Source organism: Theropithecus gelada, chromosome 11 (assembly GCF_003255815.1).
Source record: "Theropithecus gelada isolate Dixy chromosome 11, Tgel_1.0, whole genome shotgun sequence".
NCBI classification, from domain to species: Eukaryota; Metazoa; Chordata; class Mammalia; order Primates; family Cercopithecidae; genus Theropithecus; species Theropithecus gelada.
In genome coordinates, this window is record NC_037679.1 from 72,081,177 (window position 1) to 72,104,146 (window position 22,970).

General features: G+C 45.2%; 1 protein-coding gene across 1 annotated transcript in view; it reads left to right on the top strand.

Moving 5' to 3' along the window:
* The window catches only part of OAS2 (2'-5'-oligoadenylate synthetase 2), a 33,379-nt gene extending 14,042 nt beyond the window's left edge, over window positions 1–19,337 (top strand). The window contains exons 3-11 of the mRNA XM_025401133.1: window positions 3,386–3,564; window positions 5,625–5,860; window positions 6,375–6,519; window positions 10,749–10,919; window positions 12,709–12,997; window positions 14,191–14,378; window positions 15,369–15,607; window positions 16,741–16,894; window positions 17,990–19,337. Coding sequence (XP_025256918.1) covers window positions 3,386–3,564; window positions 5,625–5,860; window positions 6,375–6,519; window positions 10,749–10,919; window positions 12,709–12,997; window positions 14,191–14,378; window positions 15,369–15,607; window positions 16,741–16,894; window positions 17,990–18,100 — 1,712 coding nt within the window. The 3' untranslated portion in view covers window positions 18,101–19,337. The remainder of the gene's footprint in view (window positions 1–3,385; window positions 3,565–5,624; window positions 5,861–6,374; window positions 6,520–10,748; window positions 10,920–12,708; window positions 12,998–14,190; window positions 14,379–15,368; window positions 15,608–16,740; window positions 16,895–17,989) is intronic.
* Window positions 19,338–22,970: the final 3,633 nt, after the last annotated feature.

The following is a 22,970-nucleotide window of genomic DNA, read 5'->3' on the forward strand; positions in this document are numbered from 1 at the left end:
GATCATGATGGATAAATGGATGGAAGGTAAATGGATGGACAAATGAATGTAAATGGATGGATGGATAGATAGATATTAAATATATGTATATATTTATAGATGAGGTAGATAATGGATAGTCTCAAGCACAAAGCATAGTCTCAAGTACAGGTGCACATATAATCACAAACTTAAACAGTTCCAGGCTGGGCACGGTGGCTCATGCCTAGAATCCCAGTGCTTTGGGAGGCTGAGGCAAGAGGATTGCTTGAGGCCAGGAGTTTAAGATCAGCCTGGGCAACATAGTGAAATCCCATCTCTACCAAAGAATTAAAAATTAGATGCAGTGGCATGCACCTGTATTCCTAGCTACTGGGGAGACTGAAGCAGGAGGATCACTTGAGCACGGGAGTTCAAGGTTGCAGTGAGCTTTTATCACACCACTATACTCCAGCCTGGGCAACAGAGCAAGATCCTGTCAAAAGAAAAAAAAGAAAAGAAAAAGAAAGAAAAGAAAAGAAAAGAAAAGGGGAGGGGAGGGGAGGAGAGAGAAGGGGAAGGGAAAATTCCCAAGCTGAAACTTAAGCCATTATTAAACAAGTGGGGAAACAGAAAAGCCCAGGTCTTCTAAGCCCATGGCCAGAGTACCTTCCATCACATATAGTTTTAAGGAATTTCTGGGTTACCAGGAACCATGAAGAACGATTAGCCCAGCCATCACTGATAAGGAGGAGACATACAGACATCCTGATAACTCACATTCACAGAAAGGTGGCCTAGCTTGGGGAAACATGTACCAGTTTGGGAGGTTAGCAGTTCTGAGTTCTTATCCTGGTCCTACTACTCACGTATGCCTGCCAGCTGTACAGTCAGACTAGAAACTAGCTTCCAGGGCCATTAGGATGCTCAGGGTTGGGGGTGGGAGCCTGCTTCAAACAGGGGCTGGAGTCAAAGCGGGAGACAGGTGCACTCATAAGTCTCATAGGAAAGTCCTCTCCTCCTGTTCCAAGTACCATACTGGAAGACCTGGCCAGAGCGCCCTCTACTGGGCTCATCCCATCATGCAAGGATGGTGTGAGTGAGAAATAAGGTCTTCCCCACATGTGCTACCCAGAAGCTGCCACTAGATGGTAGTAGAGCTGCACATTCCAAATTATTGTACACTCCCTTTTCTGCAAGGAAACAGAGTCACTTTCTGAGAAAAGCAACCTACAGGGGAATTGGTAACTTGTTTTTCTTTTTTTTTTTTCTTTTTCTTTTTTTTTAACTAAATGTTAGCCTAACTAATCTGGCCTATTTTTACACCAGGTCCAGGCTGGCTGTCTCCAATTCTGCATCTCTTTCCACTATTGCGTACCACCACAACTCTCCCCCTAGGGCCTTTGACCCAAAGCAAGAAGTACCTATTTACTAGACTTGCTGGTATTTCCATTATCCTCATCTGTAAATTAGTAATTGCAATTGCACTTGCCAGAGTTTTGTGAGGCTTGTATGTTTCACTGTACATAAAAGGCTTAGAGTAAACACACCATAAATGTTGGCTATTTATTATCATTATGGAGGAAGATAAGATGTTCTTTCTGTCAACCTCCCTGCATGCCAAGTGCCCAGAACTAGGCCTAGGGAGTCAGTAAATATCCATTGGGGTGTATGAAAGGAACAAGCTAGCTGCTTTCTCCTGGTTGCTTATCTAAATGTGTTTATGGGCCAGGGTGCTGGCTCACATCTGTAATTCCAACACTTTGGAAGGCCGAAATGGGAGGATCACTTGAGGACAGGAGTTCAAGACCAGCCTAGGCAGCATAGTAAGATGCTGCCTCAAAAAAAAAAAAAAAAAAAAAAAGCCAAACATGGTGGCACACGCCTGTAGTCCCAGGTACTCAGAAGGCTGAGGCAGGAGGATCACTTGAGCCTTGAAATATATTTGAGGGTACAGTGAGCTATGATTGTGCCATTGCAGTCCAGCCTGAGTGACAGAGAAGACTTTGTCTCTAAAAGTAAGAATAATGATGAAACAAACCCAGTAGTTTCATAGACCACCTTTTTGTTTTTGTTTCTGTTTGGTTGGTTTTTTTGGTGGGGGGGTGGGAGGCTGTTTTGTTTTTTAATGAACATAGAAATTGACCCTTCTGATCTTAAAGCTTGAAACTTACATTTGTTTTATCTAAGTTCCTTCCTCAGAAAAGGAACCTCAGACCTCTCAAAAAGTATCCAAGAACTGAAACACACCAGTCACTGCATCCAGACAATGGGATGTCAAATCCCTTATTCCTCATGATTACCTCCTCACCACTCCCTAATTCCCGTTTTCCTACACATAGGTACATTTCTTCCCTGCTGCATAGAACCCTAACTTTAGTCTGTCAGGGAGAAGGATTTGAGACTGATCTCCCATCTCCTTGGCTGCAGCACCTGATTAAAGCCTTCTTCTTGGCAACACTTGTTGTTTCAGTCATTGGCTCTCGGTGTGGTGGGCAGCAGGACCTAGACTGAACCCCTGGTGTTTCAGTATCAGTAATCAATCAATAAATGTGTTTGTTTTATTTTTAATTTTATTTTGAGACAGAGTCTCACTCTGTCACCCAGGCTACAGTGCAGTGGCACAATTATGGCCCAGTGCAACATCCGCCTCTCGGGTTCAAGGAATTCGCATGCCTCAGCCTCCTGAGTAGCTGGGATTACAGGCATGTGCCACCACGCCCAGCTAATTTTTGTATTTTTGAATTTTAGGATTTCATCATGTTGGCCAGGCTGGTCTCGAACTCCTGGTGATCCACCTGCCTCGGCCTCCCAAAGTGCTGGGATTACAGGCATGAGCCACCATGTCTGGCTAAATAAATGTGTTTATAAACAGTGGAGTTCAGCTGGCAAGAATGAAAACCCATTGATTAAACCAGCCTCTGTCCCCAGATCTCCACGGCCCTGCTGCCACCTTGCCTGCCTTCTCGAAGTCCCTGTACCCTGACACTCTGAAGTAAAATATTCACTGGATGGACTCAATGACAGAATATATTGCATGTAAAATATAAACTTTCCTTTCTTCCAGATGTATACTAATTATGCCAACACCAACAATTTTTTAAAGAACCCACTTGTTCCCTACTAATTTGGAGAATTCCCTTTCTCATTTATAATTCCATCTCTTATCCCTCCATTAGGTTCTGCTGATCTTGTCTTGGGTTAACACCATACCGTTTTCATTATAGTCATTTTAGACTACACTTTATTATCTAATGGGCCAAGTTGCCCTTTCCTATTGTATTTTATGTAAAGGTACCAGTCCTCTGACTGATTAAACAGGGATCGTGTGCTGTTAAACTATAACTGACTTTCATTGTAGAGCAACCCTGGCTCTCTGAGACCAGGTTACATAAATACCAAAGTTCCAATTTATCTTTCACATCAGGCTTAAATGATAATCCCAGCCCCTGGATTTATCGAGAGCTCAAAAGATCCTTGGATAAGACAAGTGCCAGTCCTGGTGAGTTTGCAGTCTGCTTCACCGAACTCCAGCAGAAGTTTTTTGACAACCGTCCCAGAAAACTAAAGGATTTGATCCTCTTGATAAAGCACTGGCATCAACAGGTAATTTTCCAACTGTCTATATATGGTTATCATTCATTTCCTTTTTATCGAGATAACTGACATCCAGTAAAGTGCAACAATCTTAGGTGTACAACTCAATGCATGTTTTGCAATCTTACCAGCAACACCCAAATCAACATAGGGAACATTTCCTGCACCACAGAAGGTGCCTCAAGCCAACTGTCTCCCCAGTAATCCTCCCAAACAAACCCCTATTCTAACATCTGTCACCACCACAGATTAGTTTTGCTTGATTTTAAACAATATAAGTGGGATCATACAGTACATACTTTATGTCTGCCTTCTTTTGCTCAACAGTACGTCTGAGAGACTCATTCATGTGGTTGCAGGATCTTGCTCTGTTACCCAGGCTGGAGTGCAGTGGTGTGATATTGGCTCACTGCAATCTCTGTCTCCTGGGCTCAAGCAATCCTCCCATCTCAGCCTCCCACGTAGCTGGAACTACAGGAGTGTGCCACCACACCTGGCTAATTTTTGTGTTTTTTGTAGAGATGAGGTTTTGCCTTGTTGCCCAGGCTGGTCTTGAACTCCTGGGCTCAAGCTATCTACCCACCTCGGCCTCCCAAAGTGCTGGGATTACAGACATGAGCCACGGCACCCAGCCATAGTAGCACTTTTTTTCACGTTTTGCCATATTCCATTTTATGAATGTAACACACATTTATCCATTCTGCTGCTTTGGGTCATTTTCAAATTGGGGCAATTTTCAAATAGATGATTGGGTCATTTTCAAATTGGGGCAATTATGAATTAGGTTACTATGGATATTTTCCTACATGTCTTTTTGTGAATGTAAGCATTCCTTTCTCTTGGGCAAATAGGTAGCAGCAGAATTTCTGGGCTATCCAGTACACAGATATGAATGTCGTGTACATATATGTGTGTAAATATATAAAATATATATGTGGTTTACTTGTTTTTTTGTTTAACCATAGCAAATCTTGCCAAATCATTTCCAAAATCTTACCAAATTATACTCCCATCAGCAAGATGTAAGTTTCAGGAATATTATCAAACCCAACTGGGGATCTGCCCACCCAGCGCAGCAAAACCAAACACAGACTTTGGCACTGCCGTGAGAGAGTGAGGCATTTATTGCAGGGAGCCACGCAGGGAGAATCGGGCAGCTCATGTTTAAGAGCCAAACTCTCCGATGGCTTACAGGTAAGTGTTTTAAAGGTGAGGGGACAGAGGTTACAGGCAAAGCCATCAATCAACACATGGAGACTGTAGATTGGTTTGACCTAAAAAGGTGGGACGTCTCCAAGCAGGAGGGAGGAGATGGATGGATGGCTCAGGTCACAGGATTCAAAGACTTTCCGATTTGTGATGGGTGAAATGGGCGAAGCTTTATCTAAAAATTTCAGATCAGCAGAAAGGAATGTTAGCTCTGGCTCGTAGGTGTGACCTCCTCCAAGACCCTCAGGAAGAAATTTAGAATAAAGAATGAGGTCAGGGTTCAATCCTCAGTTTCCCCTTATCTGAGGTCTACCTGCCAGTCGATTTGCTTGGTGGGGGCCTGAGTTTCTGAAAATCAACTCAGGGACAGGGACATACTTTAAGATGTTATCTTTAGTTTCTATAGGGAACAAAACATCTTCTGACTCTAGCTTCCTTGGCTACTGTTTTAAGTGACTATTACCTTCCTTTTTTGTTGTTTTTATTTTATTGGGTTTTTTTTTTTTTCACTGCTCCTGTAGACCCTAAACTACTATATTTTTGCTTATCAAGTTGCTCATTGACTTTTAAAGGCTAGTAGGGTGCCTGGAATTTCCCTCGAAAGAACTCCAGATTGTCCTTTATTTTTATGCTTGTGGGATGGGGGCAGTGGGTGGCCTGCAGCCCCCTAAGAGAGGTCCCTGCTCCATCCCAGTTGTTCCACATCTTTGTCAAGACTTGGTATTGTCAATCTGCTGAATTGTAGGTATTCTGGCAAAGGAGAATGACTTCCTGTAGACCTCTGGTTTCTTGATTTCAGATCCCTGACATGGTAAGAACTGGATCCCCAAATGAGCTGCTACCCTTTTCTTCTCCCACAGTGTCAGAACAAAATGAAGGATTTACCCTTGCTGTCTCCATATGCCCTGGAGTTGCTTACAGTGTATGCCTGGGAACAGGGGTGCAGAAAAGACAACTTTGACATTGCTGAAGGCGTCAGAACCATTCTGGAGCTGATCAAATGCCATGAGCAGCTGTGTGTCTATTGGATGGTCAACTACAACTTTGAAGATGAGACCATCAGGAACATCCTGCTGCCCCAGCTCCAATCAGCGAGGTGCCGAGCTTCTCATGCCCTATCCCTGTACCTCATCATCCACATGCCAGGCATACCTCTTTGGAATGAGATCTCAGCCTTGCCCTATCAAGCCAGTGCTGGACCAGAAGAATGGCAGCCACCATGGGTGGGAAGGCAGAGGGGTCTGTCTGAAAGAGGGGAAGTCCAGTCAGTGCTTTTCAAGTTCCAAGCCGTAGTCACATTTTGTCCCCTAAACAAACACTGGAGAGACACTTCCTGTTATAGAAGGCAGGAGCTAAGAGAGAAAGGGCAGCGGGGGGACAGGAAGAGGAGACCACTTTGTTATTTTATTAATAGAATGTCTCTGTAAAGCAGCAAACATAGGGCCAGAGGGGCTTGATGTTGTAGACAAAATTCCTCAGCAGCTTGGAGGAGCCGCAGGAATCCAAATTCAAGTTGCCAGATTCCCACTCCAGGCCTCTTTCCCCAAAACAGATTTTGCCTCCCACAAGCAGCTCAACTGACATTGTTTTTAATCTAATGGAATACACAGGCCAGTAATCTTGGATCCAACTGACCCAACCAATAATGTGAGTGGAGATAAAAGATGCTGGCAATGGCTGAAAAAAGAAGCTCAAACCTGGCTGACTTCTCCCAACCTGGATAATGAGTTACCTGCACCATCTTGGAATGTTCTGGTAAGAGGGTTTTCCAAATGCAGGGTGTTTCATGCTGCAGGAAGGTCTTCCTGACACCTAGGCTAAGCCTTATCTGAGAGTACTCTGTATTAGTTTCCTGTGCTGCTGTTACAAAGTTCCACAAAACAGATGGCTTAAAGCCACAGAAATTTATTCTCTCACCATTCTGGCTATTACAAGTTCAAAATCAGGGTGTTGGCAGAGCCACGCTCTCTGCAGGCCCTAGGGAAGAATTCTTCCAGGCTTCCTGCAGCTTCTGGTGGTTGCCAGCAGTCCTTGGCTTGTGGCTGCATCACTCCAGCCGCTGCCCCTGTGGTCATGTGGCCTTCTCCCTACGTGTCTTCTTATCATCTTCCCTCTGTACATGTCTGTATTATCGTATCCTCTTCTTCTAAGAACAACAGTCATACTGAATTAGGGCCCACCATAATGACCTAATCTTCATGAGATCCCATTTGAAAAGACACTATTTCCAGGTAATACACATTCATTGATACTATAGGTTGGAACCCCAGCATCTTTTATGGGGACACAGTTCAACCCATCGCACACCATCAAGGCAATGACTATGAAGTGCAAAATGGAACAAAGAGAAAGGGGGATACCCACAGATGCGAGATCTCAATTAATTTTTGCAAGAGAGAAAGCTGGTGAGCAGGTGGAGACATGAAACAGAGCATAGCTCAGAGAAGGGGGTGGCAGTCAGGCCTGTGGATGCCAGGACAGGTTCTGAGCTCCATTCAGGCAGGTGCCGGGGGCAAGAGCGGGAAGTGGGGCCAAAACAAGAGAACCAATTAAGGCACCAGCAGTGAAACAGGTGCACTGGCCTTCCCCCTCCCATCCCCAAAAGGAGAAGTAAATCTATCAACACAAACTCCCCTGCATGCTCAGTGCTTATTAGAGAAAAGCCATTAAGAAGAACCTTCCCAGATTAGACCACTGAGCTCTCTCGGCTTTTCTGGGAACCACACTGGGGACAACTGTATTAATTGAGGCCAGTGGGGCCAACCAAATTCCACACTTCACAGACAGATTTATTTATATCCAAGTTATGGGAGGCAGAATCTACATCCCATTTGCACAGAAATGTGAAGGCTAACTGAGCAACAATCTGGCATGTCAATGAAGATGTAAATTAGTTTAGCAAACTTCACAGAGGGTGGGGAGTCTATGAATGGGGAACTTCCCTAACTGGACTCAGAAGGATCAGGACACTCTGAGCAGTCACCCCTGTGCCCACCGTAACCCCTACTTTCACTGGACCCCTGGTCTTTGCTCCCTGACCCCAATTTTCCTGACTTCTTCAGACAGATTTTTTCAAAAAGTTATCCCCCCAACCTGACAACTTATTCTGAAGCTTTGAAACATTTAAAAAGTTAGAAAAATGGTTCAGTAAACTCCTGTGAGCCCCTCACATAGATGCACCCATGTGCAACATTTGCTATGTTACAGTTTGTGTGTGCACACGTTATTATTGTTGTTGTTGTTATCGTTGTTTTTAATCTTTTTTTTTTTAAGAGATGGGGTTACATCTCGCTACATTGGCCAGGCTGGTCTCAAACTCCTGGGCTCAAGTGATCCTCCCACCCTGGCCTCCCAAAGTTACGGGATTACAAGCGTGAGCCACCTCGCCTGGCCCATTGTTATAGTTGTTGTTTATACTGAGCCCTTTGAGAGTAGACTGCCAGACATCTCTTTACCCTTAAATACTTTCACAGGGATCTCTGAGAACAAGAATATTCTCTTCAATAACCTCTATGCCATGATCAAATTCAGGAGATTAGGAGTCATATGTTATTGTCCCAATACAGCCATTGGGATGATTTTGACAATCATGCCAAGAATGTCCTTCATAGGACATTCTTTTCCAACCCAGAAGCACATGTGGCATTTAGTTCCAAACATCTCCTAAACCATCTTTTGATATTCACTGTGGCTGTTTTTATTCTGCTATCCCATCAACTTCTATTTTGAGAACTGTGAGACCATCCCTGTCTCTACAGTTTTTGAAGACAATTAGGCCCAGGAACCACTGCATAAGGAGGTCCAAACATTGGAGGGCTCATGTACACATACACATGCACACATGTACATGCATACACACACATGCACTCACACACATGCACAAACATGCACACACATGCATTCATACACATGCACACACATGCACTCACACACATGCACAAACATGCACACACATGCATTCATACACATGCACACACATGCACTCACACCATGCACACATATGCACTCACACACCACAAATATTCTGTCCTGTGGAAGGAGCAGTGTTGGCAATGAATTTACCTTCAATAGGCATCATCCTCAGCAACTATGAGGCCAACTTACAACATCTAAGAACAACCAAGGTTGACCTTCAACTTTCAAGCTGAATGCCCTTCCCCACCTCCAGGTGAGCTAGCCCATCTTGTCTGTGTTGCCAGCAAAAGTACAACATTTGTATAGAACACTGAATTAGTTGCCTCTTACTGCTGTTTTTAAAAAATGCCCTAAACTTAGTGGCTTAAAACACAAGAATTTGAGCCAGGCACAGTGGCTCACACCTGTAATCCCAACACTTTGGGAGGCTGAGGGGGGAGGATCGCTTGAGAACAGGAGTTTGAGACCAGCCTGAGCAACATAACAATACCCCGTCTCTACAAAAATAAATAAATAAATTAGCCAGGTGCAGTGGTGTACACCTGTAGTTCCAGCTAGTTGGGAGGCTGAGGCAGGAGGATCACTTGAGCAAGGGAGATCAAGGTTGCAGTGAGCCATGATTGTGCCACTGCATTCAGCCTGGGTGACAGAGCAAGACCCTCTCTCAAAATTACTTTTGCACCAACCAAAAAAAAAAAAAAAAACAATATATATGTTTCCTCACCTTTTCAAGCTCCTTGAGGCTGTCCAAATTTCTTGGCCTATGGCCCCTTACTCCTTCTTCAAAGCCAACAGCATAGCATTTTCCAGCCCCTCTCTCTACTTCCAACATCACATCACCCCTCCAACCCTAACCCTCCTGCCTCCGTCTTATAAGTACTCTTGTCCTTACAAGCACAGTGGCTCATGCCTGTAATCACAGCACTTTGGGAGGCTGAGGTGGGAGGATTACTTGAGACCGGAAGTTTGAGACCAGCCTGGGGAACCTAGTGAGACTCCCGTCTCTAAAAAAAAAAAAAAAAAAAGCTAGGCATGGTGGCACAAACCTGTGGTCCCAGCTACTCAGGAGACTAAGGCTGGAGAATCCCTTGAGCCCAGGAATTGGAGACTGCAGTGAGCTATAATGGCACCCCTGCCCTCCAGTTTGGGTGACAGAGCGAGACACTGTTTCTGAAAAAACATGGGTTAGAATCATGGGTTGGAAGGCTACCTATTGGGTTCTATGCTCACTACCTAGGTGATGGGATCACTCATACACCAAGCCTCAGCAACATGCAATTTACCCATGTAAAAACCCATGCATGTATCTCCTAGAACCTAAAGTAAAAGTGGAGAAAAAATGTATTAATTAATTCAATTAAAAATTAAAATTAAGAGGGAAAAGACCCTTGTGATGACATCAGGCCAATCCAGGTAATGCAGAATAATCCTCTCATCTCTAGAGCCTTAACCACATATGCTTCAGAGGGAGCACAGCTGTGCCAAAACCTGGACTTTGAACTGTTGGCCTCCAGAACTGGAAGAGAAGAAACTTCTGTTGTTTTCAGACATCTAGTTGTGGTCACTTGTTATGGCAGCCCTTGGAAACCAACACACCCGCACATGGCGTGTTTAACACAGGCTGATACAATCTTAAGAAAGGAATGGATGCGGTCATCAGCAATCTCCAATACCTACAGCAAATGGGAAAACAGGGAAGGACCAGAGGTGTAGTTAAAGCAAAAAGCCACAGGTCACTAGGAGATGATGCTCAAACTGGGCAAGGAAAAAGGAGTTTGGAGTTAGGAACACGACAGATCTGTCTGGACAAGGATCCAGATCTCTCCTGGGGGAAGGAGGGGCAACTAGGACTGTTTTTGTTTCGGGGGGGGGAGTTGCGTGCCACCCCAAACTCTCAGGTGTCTTCTTGGGATGTATTCATGCAAGGACAAAAGATGGAAAAGACGCCAGGCCGCGAGCTGGAGGGCAGTTGGGAGAGAAAGGGTAGGGGGCCCAGTATAGGCAGGAAAGGAAGCCTCGGATGGACTTACAGGGGCCACTCACACCTGGGGTCTTCCTTCCTTCCCCAGCCAGCACCACTCTTCACGACCCCAGGCCATCTTCTGGATAAGTTCATCAAAGAGTTTCTTCAGCCCAACAAATTCTACCTAGAGCAGATCGATAGTGCTGTTGACATCATCTGTACATTCCTTAAAGAAAATTGCTTCCGACAATCAACTGCCAAGATCCAGATTGTCCAGGTGAGCACTGGCCTTTCTCATGTCTTGTTGGAATGATGTAACATTGGGCATTCCTGGAAGGGAGCTAAGTGTGCATTGTAGCTCTCCAGGATCCATATACCTTCAGAAACGAGGAAGGGAAGTAGGAGTTAAGGGAACTAGGACACTAGTTTTCAGTGGGGGCTGTGGATAGACTGCCTAGGTCGTTAACAACACAACTTGGATTCTGTATTGTTTTTCCTGGAGCTGCTGGCCATCCTTGGGGCTCTTGGGCGTGGAGACACATCACTCCCGTCTCTGCCTCTGTCATCACACCTTTTCTTCTGTGTCCACCTCCTTCTCTTCTTTTCTAAGAACACTTGTCATTGGATTTAGGACGCAGCCTGATCCAGAATGATCCCATCTCCAGATCCTTAACTCAGTTACATCTGCAAAGACCCTTTTTCCAGATAGGGGCACATCCACAGGCCCCCAGAGGGTATTTTTACAGGTCCACCATTGAACCCACTGCAGATTCTAAGGAGCTTAGAATCTCCTTCTCCTTTGAGTGACTGGAGCCCAACTTGCCCCATCAGCTGAGCTAGAGATTCAGAGGCTTCGGTCATCCTTGTCTGTGGCTCAAAGGCCATGGGGCTGACATGTTTCTCTCTGTTTACTGGTCACAAGACCAGATAAACGTGTTCCCATGGTCACAAGAAGGGAGAGAGGAAAATGTTATGTCTGCGTAAACGTCTGTGGTGATGCCAGAACAAATCTGTACATCTAGAGAGAGGGGCCTTGGAATTGGCACCAATAGCCCCAGGGCAATGAGTGAACTGTCTCATTGAAGGTCACTGGAGTGAAAACAGGACTGAGTTTCTGATCAGTGTTAGAATTGTCAAAGCATGTGCTTTCTCCTCTCCTTCCTGAGACCCCATTCACATGATATAGTCAGTGAAAAAGAAAAGGTATATGACACATTAAAGAAGAAAAGAGAGCCATCGGCAGATAAGACATTGCTTTCCATCTTCCCGGAGTTGGTTGAAGGTTTCTCTGCTAAGGCCAGAGGAAGGTGACACCTAGAGATTATGAGGAAGGGGCTACAGTCTGAGAGGAGCTGCTGAAGCCCAACTCTTAAAGACAAAGGTGGGCTGCATGAATGAAGGGGACTGGAACAGGGATGAATTGGGGATCTGCGTACAGGAAATAGAACACAACCTTTCCTCACCTCCTTAACCCATATAATCAGGCATTTAACACCCATGGATAAAATAAAACATTTTTCTCTACAGAAACTAAATGGAGGAGAAGGAACAGGAAGGGAAGGGAGAAGCCTTAATGGCAGAGACATAAATAGCCCACAAAGCCTAAAATGCCTACTATCTGGCCCTTTGCAGAAAGTTTACCAACCTGGTGCTCCCCAGACCTGCAGGAGAAAACACGCATCAAAGAACAGATGAGCACTTTCACTATAATGGTTGCATTCCACTCGATTTGTTTGGTTACAGGAATCCAAATAAAGCTAAATATGTCTTTAGGCAAAATCTTTAGGAAATTGACCTGAGAAGCAGGTAACTTGTAACTAGCCCATCAGTTGTTTGTGTATGAAAGGCAGGAGAATAATTGCCTTTGGAACTGTATGGTTTAATAACTGCATTATCTACTAGTTTGTAAAACAAAACCCTTTGCTTTGGGCTCAGCCCTCACTGGACCCTAACGCAGAACTTGGCCTTGGAAACCACATCAGTTAGCCCAACTGGTGCCAGCCCATGGGGGCAGGGGACTCCTCGGTCTAGGAAATTCTGGATCTCAACCTTCCTTTCTTCCTTAGGGAGGATCAACCGCCAAAGGCACCGCTCTGAAGACTGGCTCTGATGCCAACCTCGTCGTGTTCCATAACTCACTGAAAAGCTACACCTCCCAAAAAAACGAGCGGTACAGAATCATCAAGGAAATCCAGGAACAGCTGGAAACCTTTTGGAGGGAGAAGAAGGAGGAGCTTGAGGTCATCTTTGAGCTTCCCATGTGGAAGGCTCCCAGGGTGCTGAGTTTCTCTCTGAAATCCAAAGTCCTCAACGAAAGTGTCAGCTTTGATGTGCTTCCTGCCTTTAACGCTCTGGGTAAGGCTCCCCAGACCTTAGCTTCTGGAGGAAGAAGATTCTGGATCCTGGAAGTGATAGTGGACAAAGGGTGGAAGGAGAGCCACGGGACTCAATGATGGGCTGTGAAAGCATGTGCTACTCATGGGTTCCTGGCCCCAGCAAGTGGCATTAATCGTGGCAGTAATACTTTACGCTTGTATACGATTTTGGTCCCATTTCTTATTTCCAAGCATGGTGGTGCGTGCCTGTAATCCCAGCTACTCGGGGAGGCTGAGGCAGGAGAATTGCTTGAACCCGGGACACGGAGGTGGCAGTGCGAGATTGCACCACCGCACTCCAGCCTGGGTAACAGAGTGAGGCTCTGTCTGAAAACAAACAAACAAACACACAAATAAAACAAGTAGTTGGGCTGGGCATAGAGGCTCATACCTGTAATCCCAGTACCTTGGGAGGCCAAGACAGGAAGACTGCTTGACCCAGGAATTTGAGACCAGCCTGGGCAACATAGTGAGACTTCATCCCAGAAATAAATAAATAAATAAATAAATAAACAAACAAAATTAGCCAGGCATGGTGGTACACGGCACACACCTATAGTCCCAGATACCCAGGAGGCTGAGGTGGCAGGATTGCTTGAGCCCAGGAGAGCGAGGCTGCAGTAAGCTGTGATCATGCCACTGCATTCCAATCTGGGCAACAGAGCAAAACACTGTCTCAAAAAAGCAAAAAAACAAAAACAAACAAAAAACAAGAAGCAGTGCACCAGATTTAGCCCCAGGGGCCATAGTTCACAAACTCCAGATCAGTGTTGTCCCAAAGATCTTTCTGTGATCATGAAAATGTTCTATGTCTGGGTTCTACAACTACTGAGAGCTTGACATGTGGCTACAGCAACTGAGGAACTAAATTTTTAATTTTCATTCCCTTTAATGAATGTGAGTGCAAATGGCCACATTGGCTGGTGGCTGCTCTGTTAGTGTAAGTCTAGATGATACTTTAATAATACCACCGGCACCCATGTAGACCACATAATTTTTTACATAGCTCATTATTCTGGAGATGCTCCCTATAACTTAGACATCAGTCTTTCAAATACACTAACACTATTCAAAGTAATTTCCCAGAATTAAATCGTATTTGTCAAAAATGTTTTGTCATCTGTTATTTACTGTGCATATTAAAGCAGGATGTCAATCTCTCCCTCATGGCAGGTCAGCTGAGCTCTGGCTCCACACCCAGCCCCGAGGTTTATGCAGGGCTCCTTGATCTGTATAAATCCTCAGACTTCCCGGGAGGAGAGTTTTCTACCTGTTTCACAGTGCTGCAGCGAAACTTCATTCACTCCCGGCCCACCAAACTGAAGGATTTAATTCGCCTGGTGAAGCACTGGTACAAAGAGGTAAGGACGGTCCTTCTTCTGACCATGGGGTTATTATTTTTACCAGTAAGCCATGAACATTAAGCCCTGTTGCCCACAATCTCCCATGCTGAGGGCCCACTTTGGAGAATCTTCCCACTGGGTATCTTTATGACCTTCCCATCACTAACCCTATTCATTTGGGTCAGGCATTGATGGCTTCTGGCCACCAAAGCTGCTACATGTGATTTACTTTGCCCTCGCACTAGCCAAAGAATTCTGCAGGAATCCAAGTGACCTGGCCTACAGAGCGTGGGTGGAAGCTGGGATTTACACGCCCACACGTTGCCAGTGGGGCTTTTCTGCTTCCCGGTGCGCACACTGTCTCTCAGAAGGCAGGTTGAAGCTATAGGTGGAACCAGGGCTGCATTTTCTATATTGGTCAGTCTCCCCGCACTTGCACACAAGGTAGCTTCTGAATATTCTCGTGACAGTAAACATCAAGCACATACCACCTCTTCCTGAGATGCCTCCTCTCTGTGCCCAGCTCCCTGAAACGTGAAACCAAGACCAAACTCTGTGGTTTTCATCCCGGAAAATCAGAGAGCTGGCATGGCGTGTCAGAAGACTCGGGGCTGTGACATGACCTTGAGTGAGTCACTCCACTTCCCGCAGCCTCAAAGTCTTCATCTAAAATGCAGGTCATGCTGCCTGGGTTGTGGCGAAGATTAGGAATGATGTGGGTGAATGCCTGGGCCCATAGTTGGCATGCAGTGGGTTTCCAGTCAACTGTAGCTGTATTATTGTCCTAGGAAGGCATATATGGTCAAAGGCACAACAAAGAAACTCAGGTGTGCTGCCTACCAGCTACCAGGTGGACTCCTGTAAGGCTATGCAGTTTAGACATCCAAGCTGCAGAGTGTGAGCACACCAGCATGACGTCATGACTCAGTTGCCCTGCTGTGGTCCCTGTGCGGCTCTCACTGAGCTCCTAGGCTAACCAGTTCATCTGATGTTCCCACTCTTCCCTAGTGTGAAAGGAAACTGAAGCCAAAGGGGTCTTTGCCCCCAAAGTATGCCTTGGAGCTACTCACCGTCTACGCCTGGGAGCAGGGGAGTGGAGCGCCAGATTTTGACACTGCAGAAGGTTTCCGGACAGTCCTGGAGCTGGTCACACAATATCGGCAGCTCTGCATCTTCTGGAAGGTCAATTACAACTTTGAAGATGAGACCATGAGGAAGTTCCTACTGAGCCAGTTGCAGAAAACCAGGTGCCCTCACCCTAGCCCCATCCTTTTCTTAACCTGACTCCCTTGAACACTGTCTCAGCGACCTGGATTTTCCTCTGCTGGGGTCATGATTCATTCCTTGTGTGAGAGGGGGAAAGTGCTAGCCAACAGACTTCTCACAGTCTCTGGGGATAAAACCTAGGGAGGCAGGAGAAAATGCTGTTCGGAAAAAAATACAGAAGGAAGGCTCAAGATATCAGGTCCCTGAGTTGCTTTCATCTAAGAAGTGTTAGAGTTGGAAGTGTGTCCCTGAGAAGTAATGCTGTCATTCACGAGCCAATTTATCCTGCAGGGTTTTTATTGGATTAGGGTGTATCTCCTCTTTCAGACCTTCAAGAATAGTAAGAAATCATATCCATCTGCTTAGGGCCACCAGCAACGGACAAAAACAATGGAAACCAGAGGAAAGGAAAGAGAAAATAAAGGAGCTTTGAAAAAGAATAGAGAAGTAAGAGAGAAGGAAACCCCTGGTGGGTTGCCTACCCTGGGTTCTTGGCAACATTATATTTGATTAAATTATGTATCATATTTTAGCTGACATAGCAAGGAGGAGAAATTTAGAATATGCCTTCATTATGCCTTCATAAGTATAGCAATTAACAGCTTTCAAAACACTTTTGGCAAATACGATGTAATTCTAGGAAGTTACTTTAGTTTTTGTTTTTGTTTTTGAAGACAGAGCCTCACTCTGTCACCCAGGCTGGAGTGCAGTGGCACAATCTCGGCTCACTGCAACCTCTGCCTCCCGGGTTCAAGCTGATTCTCCTGCCTCAGCCTTCCAAGTAGCTGTGACTACAGGTGCACACCACCACGCCCAGCTAATTTTTGTATGTTTAGTAGAGATGGGGTTTCTCCATGTTGGCCAGGATGTTCTCGAACTTCTGGCGCTCAAGTGATTCTCCCACTTCAGCTTCCCAAAGTGTTGGGATTATAGGCATGAGCTACTGCATGCGGCCTCTAGGAAGTTAGTTTGAACCCTATTAGTAAATTTGAGTTGCTGACATCTAAGCTATAAGAACGCATTGCCTTATTGCTGAAAGTATTATAGGATGGACCCCAAATTCTGAAGTCACTGGTTTTTGGAATCTCCTAATGCCTTCTAACCTCTTATTCAGGCCTGTGATCTTGGACCCAGCCGAACCCACTGGCGACGTGGGTGGAGGGGACCGTTGGTGTTGGCATCTTCTGGCAAAAGAAGCAAAGGAATGGTTATACTCTCTCTGCTTCAAGGATGGGACTGGAAACCCAATATCACCCTGGAAAGTGGCGGTAAAAGTCATCTAAAGGAGGCGTTGTCTGGAAATAGCCCTGTAACAGGCTTGAATCAAAGAACTTCTCCTACTGTAGCAACTTGAAATTAACTCAGCCACAAATAACAGGAAACCCAGCTCACAGGAGCTTAAACAACTGGTCAGCTCCCTAAGCCCCCACTACAAGTGATCCTCAGGCAGGTAACCCTGGATTCATGCACTGTAGGGTGCTGAGCAGCATCCCTAATCTCTACCCAGTAGATACCACTAGCCTTCCTCCCCAGCGACAACCAAAATCTTCAGACATTGTCAAACATTCCCCTGGGTTCGCAGATCTTTCTGCCTTTGGCTTTTGGCTCCACCCTCTTTAGCTGTTGATTTGAGTACTCATGGCCCTGAAAGCGGCCACTGTACCTCCAGATGGCAAGTTCACTTTCCAGGAAGGAAGAAGGAAAAGATACCCAAAGGTCAAGAACACAGTGATTTTATTAGAAGCTTCATCCAGCAAATTATCTTCCATTTCATTGCTCAGAAATGTCATGTGGTTACCTATAACTTGAAGGTAGCTACAAAGATGACTGTGGACGTGGGTTGCACTGGCCACCCAAGGATGTCTGCCACACCTCTCGAAAGCCCTCCCTACCTACCAAGATATACCTGGTATATTTCACCAGGATATCCTTCCTCCAGGTATTTTCTTTAAAGCAGGATTTCTCAACTTTGATATTTCCTCACTCTTTGTTTGAAGGCTGTCCTGTGCATTGTAGGATGTTGGCAGCATCTCTGGCCTCTACCCACTAGACACTACCCAGTTGTGACAATTAAAAGTGTCTTGAGACTTTATCATTTGTCTTCTGCCCTAGGTGAGAACCCTTGCAGTAGAGGAACCCTACACCCCAACCCTGGGTGGAATGTAGGGAAGAGGTGGCCAAGCCAACCACGGAGTTAGCTCTAATTATTAAGATCTGCATTATAAATAAGTACCAAAAAATTGTCTCTGGCAATAGTTACCTTCCCAGATACAGGTGCCCCCTTTTTTCCTCCTAACTATTTTAAGCAATGGTTGTAACTGTTAGGAGACATTGCTCTCCCACGTATATGTTTTTCTTTTTAGACAATGCAGACACTAGGAAGTTGTAGAGCTAGGATCCATCCTACTGTCAATGAGATGTTCTCATCCAGAAGCCATAGAATCCTGAATAATAACTCTAGAAGAAACTTCTAGAGGTCATCTGGCAATCACTTTCAAAGACTCGGCTCACCATGAGAAAGAGTCACTCACGTCCATTCTTCCCTTGATGGTCCCTACTCCTCCTTCCCTTGCTTCTTGGACTCCTTGAAATCAATCAAGACTGCAAGATCTTTCATAAAGTCTTGCCTTGCTGAACTCCCGCTCTGCAGGCTGCCTGCCTTTAAAAATAGTTGCTCTCATCCACTTTGTGTGCATCATATTTCTGTCAACTTGTATTTTTTCTTGCATTTTTCCAATTAGCTCCTCGTTTTTCCTTCTAGTCTAAAAAAGGAATCCTTTGTGTCTTCAAAGCAAAGCCCTTTACTTGCCCCTTGGTTCTCATAACTCTGTGATCTTGCTCTCAGAGCTTCCAACTCATCCACGTCCTGTCTGTTTCCTCTGTATACAAAACCCTTCCTGTCCCTGCTGACACAGAGGTCTTCTATGCCAGCAGCCAGTCAACCCTTTCCTTAGACCTTCAAGCTCTCCAAAGGCTCAGATTATAACTGTTGCCATATATATATGAGGCTGTTGTCTTTTCCTTCTGAGCCTGCCTTTCTCCCCCAACCCAGAAGTATCCTCTTGCCAAATCAAAAGACTTTTTCTTTGGGCTTTAGCCTTAAAGATACTCGAAGGTCTAGGTACTTCAACCTCACACACACTCACTTAAAGTTTTATCACTGCTGCATATACCAGTTGTGATATAATAAAGAATGTGTCTGGCTTTTGTGCCTAGTTCCTAGCACACAGCTTCAAAAACTCTACTGTTTCCTGATAGGAGTGTCTTTTGCACTCATAACAAGTCCTTTTCACCCATCCCTGGGTTTATGCTAACAAGGTTACCCATGGTGGGCCCTTAGTTTCAAGGGAGGAGTTGACCAAGCCAGAAAGACCAAGCATGTGATTAGAGCATTGGAATTTTCAGCCCCATCCCATCCCCGATCTCTAAGGAGGTGATGGGGCTGGAAATCGAGTTCAATTTTAACATGGCCAATGATTTAAGCAATGATGTCTATGTAAAGAAACCCCAATAAAAACTCTGGACAGTGAGGCTTGGGGAGCTTCCTGGTTGGTGAACATTCCAGTGTACTAGGAAGGTAGAGCATCCTGATTCCACAGGGACGAAGGCTCCTGAGCTCTGGACCCTTCCAGTGCTTGCTACCATACATATCGCTTTATCTGGCTCTTCATTTGTATTCTTTATAATAAAATGGTGATTGTAAGTAGAGCATTTTCCTGAGTTCTGTGAGTCATTCTGTAAATTATCAAAACTGAAGGAAAATCATGGAAACTCCCAAGTTTGTAACCAAGTCGGACAGAGGTGTAGGTAGCCTAGGGACCCCATGTATGGCTGGAGTCTGAAAGAAGGGTGGACTTGGTGAGGACCTTGCTCTTTAAATTGTGGAATCTACACAAATTCCAGGTAATCAGTGCCAGACTTGACTTAAATTGCAAGACAGTCAGCTGGTGTCACAGATTAGGTGTTGGAATGCACCACTACTCTTGTCCAGGACGCAGGCAAAAGAAGTATATATGAAGATGTCGAAAAATGGAGGAATACAGGAAACAAGCATGAGAAGAAAAAGCAAGAATAATTTTTAGAAAGTTTTTTAAATAATAAAAAACATTTAATGAAAGAATGACCACTTTAAGGACACATCTACTCAATCTACAACTATTACCAGGGCCTTCTGGATACCCAAACTTGTACTAGATACATAGGCAGGAAACAAGGAAGAGGAAACTGTAAGACGCTGCCCCCATCCCCATGGGGCTTGGCTAGAGGAACTGGAACACATAGCCCTAAATCCCTTAAAGAAAAATGAAGGGCCAGGCTTGGTGGCTCATACCGGTAATCCCAATACTTTGGGAGGCCGAGGCAGGCGGATCACTTGAGATCAGGCGTTCGAGACCAGCCTGGCCTACATGATGAAACTCTACCTCTACTAAAACTACAAAAAATTAGCTGGTCTTGGTGGCAGGTGCCTGTAATCCCAGCTACCCAGGAGGCTGAGGCAGGAGAATTACTTGAGCCTGGGAGGCGGAGGTTGCAGTGAGCCAAGATCTCACCGCTGTACTCCAGCCTGGACAACAAAGCGAGTCTCCATCTCAAAAAAAAAAAAAAAAAATGAAAGAAAAGAAAAGAAAAATGAAGGGAAGTTTACAACACGTGCCAAGTGAGATGTATATGATGAGAAAGACCGTAAAGAACAAGGTGAGCTGCTCAAAGCCACACAAAGACAGAACGGGACCATTTCAGTCTTTCTCATCAATGTCTTCTCAGCACTCAGTAGACATTTAAATTCATTAAGAGCAAAGACAATAAAAAGTTCACAGTAATTAAGAAACATGCAGTCCCGGGTCACTACTGGAAGCAGCTAGGGCACCAACCCTTTCTCAGAAAACTGGCAACAAATGGCCCTGAATAGGCAATAATTAAACCCAGCCTTTCTTATACAAATTGTGTTTCAGTATTAAAAGAGCAGCCATAACTGATGAGGAAATTTTATTCTTTTTTTATGGAAGAATTCCATTTAATACATGTTTAAAAGATGACAAATTAGAAACATCATCATTTTGTAGCCGTAATAGGTTTCTTGCCCAATGCACACAGCAAGTCAGTTGACTGAGACACCAGGTTGCAACATTCAAAGCGGTTTAGTTGTAGGGCTGCCAAATGCAGAGATAGGGGGAAACCTCAAATCTGCCTCCCTGAATAGTTGGGGGCTAGGATTTTTAAGGGTTTGGGAGTGGGCCAAAGTGTGGAGATCGTTGATTGGTTGAAGAGTACAGCGTGAAGTCATGGAACAGAGAGAGGAAGAAACTGTGTTCTCATAGTACTGCTGACTCAGTGCCTCTGTTGGGGTCTTCAAACTGGTTGCCATCAGCTGTTCTGTTGGAACTTAGGATCAGAAGAACATCTTAGGCAATTCTTAAACAGAAGCCTTATGATTTTGGCAGGGTCTAGCTGTGTCACCCAGGCTGGAGTGCAGCAGTGTGATCTTGGCTCACTGCAACCTCCATCTCCAAGCTCAAGTGATCCTCCTACCTCAGCCCTCTGAGTGCTGGGACTACAGGCACATACCACCACACCCAGCTAATTTTTGTATTTTTTTTAGAGACTGGATTTCACCATGTTACTCAGGCTGGTCTTGAACACCTGAGCTCAGATGATCTGCCTGCATTGGCTTCCCAAAGTGCTAGGATTACAGGTGTGAGTCATCACGACTGGCCAAAAGCCTTATGATTCTAATGTCAGAGATCCTATAGGAACAATGGGGATGTAAATGGTCAGTATCTAGTGCTCCTGACATTCAGTTACAAGGAAGCGGATCAAAGCGCAGCATGATTAATGCTTAATTACAATAATATTTCTGTCCAGAATTCACTTTAACCCTATGAGGACAGCTTTAATTTTGCAACCTACGATGAAATAAATGATTTAGGCAGAGATTATCAATGGATGAAACCATTAGATGAAATGATGGGGAAGGCTATAATGGGGTGGGGAGATGTCACCTCCCAAATCCACAGGGTTTATTTTTATTTTTTTATTTTTAATGTTGAGACAGGGCCTCACTCTGTTACCCAGGCTGGAGTACAGTAGCACAATCACAGCTCATCGCAGCCTCAATCACCCAGACTCAAATGATCCTCCCACCTCAGCCTCCTGTGTAGCTGGGACCATAGGTGCCATAGGTGCACACCAGAACATCTAGCTAATTTTTAAAATTTGTTTGTAGAGATGGGGTTTCACCATGTTGCCAGACTGGTCTCAAACTCCTAATCTCAAGCAATCCTCTCACCTCAGCCTCCCAAAGTGCTGGGATTACAGGCATGAGCCACCGTTCCTGGTACCAAATCCACAGTTTAATCTCAGTGTTAGCAGGAGGAACAGCCAAACGTGGTGGCCTCCAGGTATGAGACAGTACAGAGCACACAGCACAATCCATTACGTGTTCTTGCCAAATCGATTTTTTTAATTTGGGAGCAATATTGGCTACGAGAAACAAAAGCCATTGAGTTAGCAAATTCCAGAGAAAATGTATAGGCCAGACAGACTTCAAAGAAAGAGAACAACAAAATATGGAGAAACCAGGATAGAAATGTGGAAGGGTGTGCATTCTCCTAACCACAAAAGGGAAACGAGCCAAGAACCTAACAATAATCCAGTTAAGCAGGGTTCAAGGTCAAGACCCCAGACCTATAGTTCCACCCCAGTTACCCTAGCAACCAGGTCCCCACTGACATCAAAGGAAGGAAGCAATGACTAGATGCAGGACTACTCATGGCAAGTGGCCAATGGCCAAAGGGGCAGTTTAGGAAGAATTTGAGTGACCGACCACAAATAAGGTCACCAGTGGGGAGAGGTTGTGGATAAAAGGAGCCTGCATGCTGGAAGGCTTTGGCTGCTCTGACCTGAGGCTCCTCCAGCTGAACTTAGTCAGATCGCAGTAGGTAAGATGTTATCACTCCTCGGTTCCATTCTCTGGCACCAGTGCCTGGGATAATCCTTAGACGGGGAAAGGTGAGGAAGGAAGCTCTCCTTTGCCTATGTGAGTTGAGCTGGGTGCCCTGGAGTGCTGTGTAGACCTGGAGGGAAGAATCTGGCAAGGAGAGCAGGATACGAGGATCCCAGCAACTCAGCCCAACCAAGAGGGTCCCATCCAAGCAACAATGTCCGGCATGCTCATCTCGGATGGAGTTCCTCAAAGAGGTGCCATATCCAAGCCACTGTCCCTCGATTGTAAGGCCAGGCTGGGAATTGCAGAGGGGAACTCGTCATGTTCCTGAGGGAATGGGGATGTGGGGCTCCAACTGGCGGGGCAGGGAGTTATCAGCAGGAAAAGGAGAAAAGCTCAGT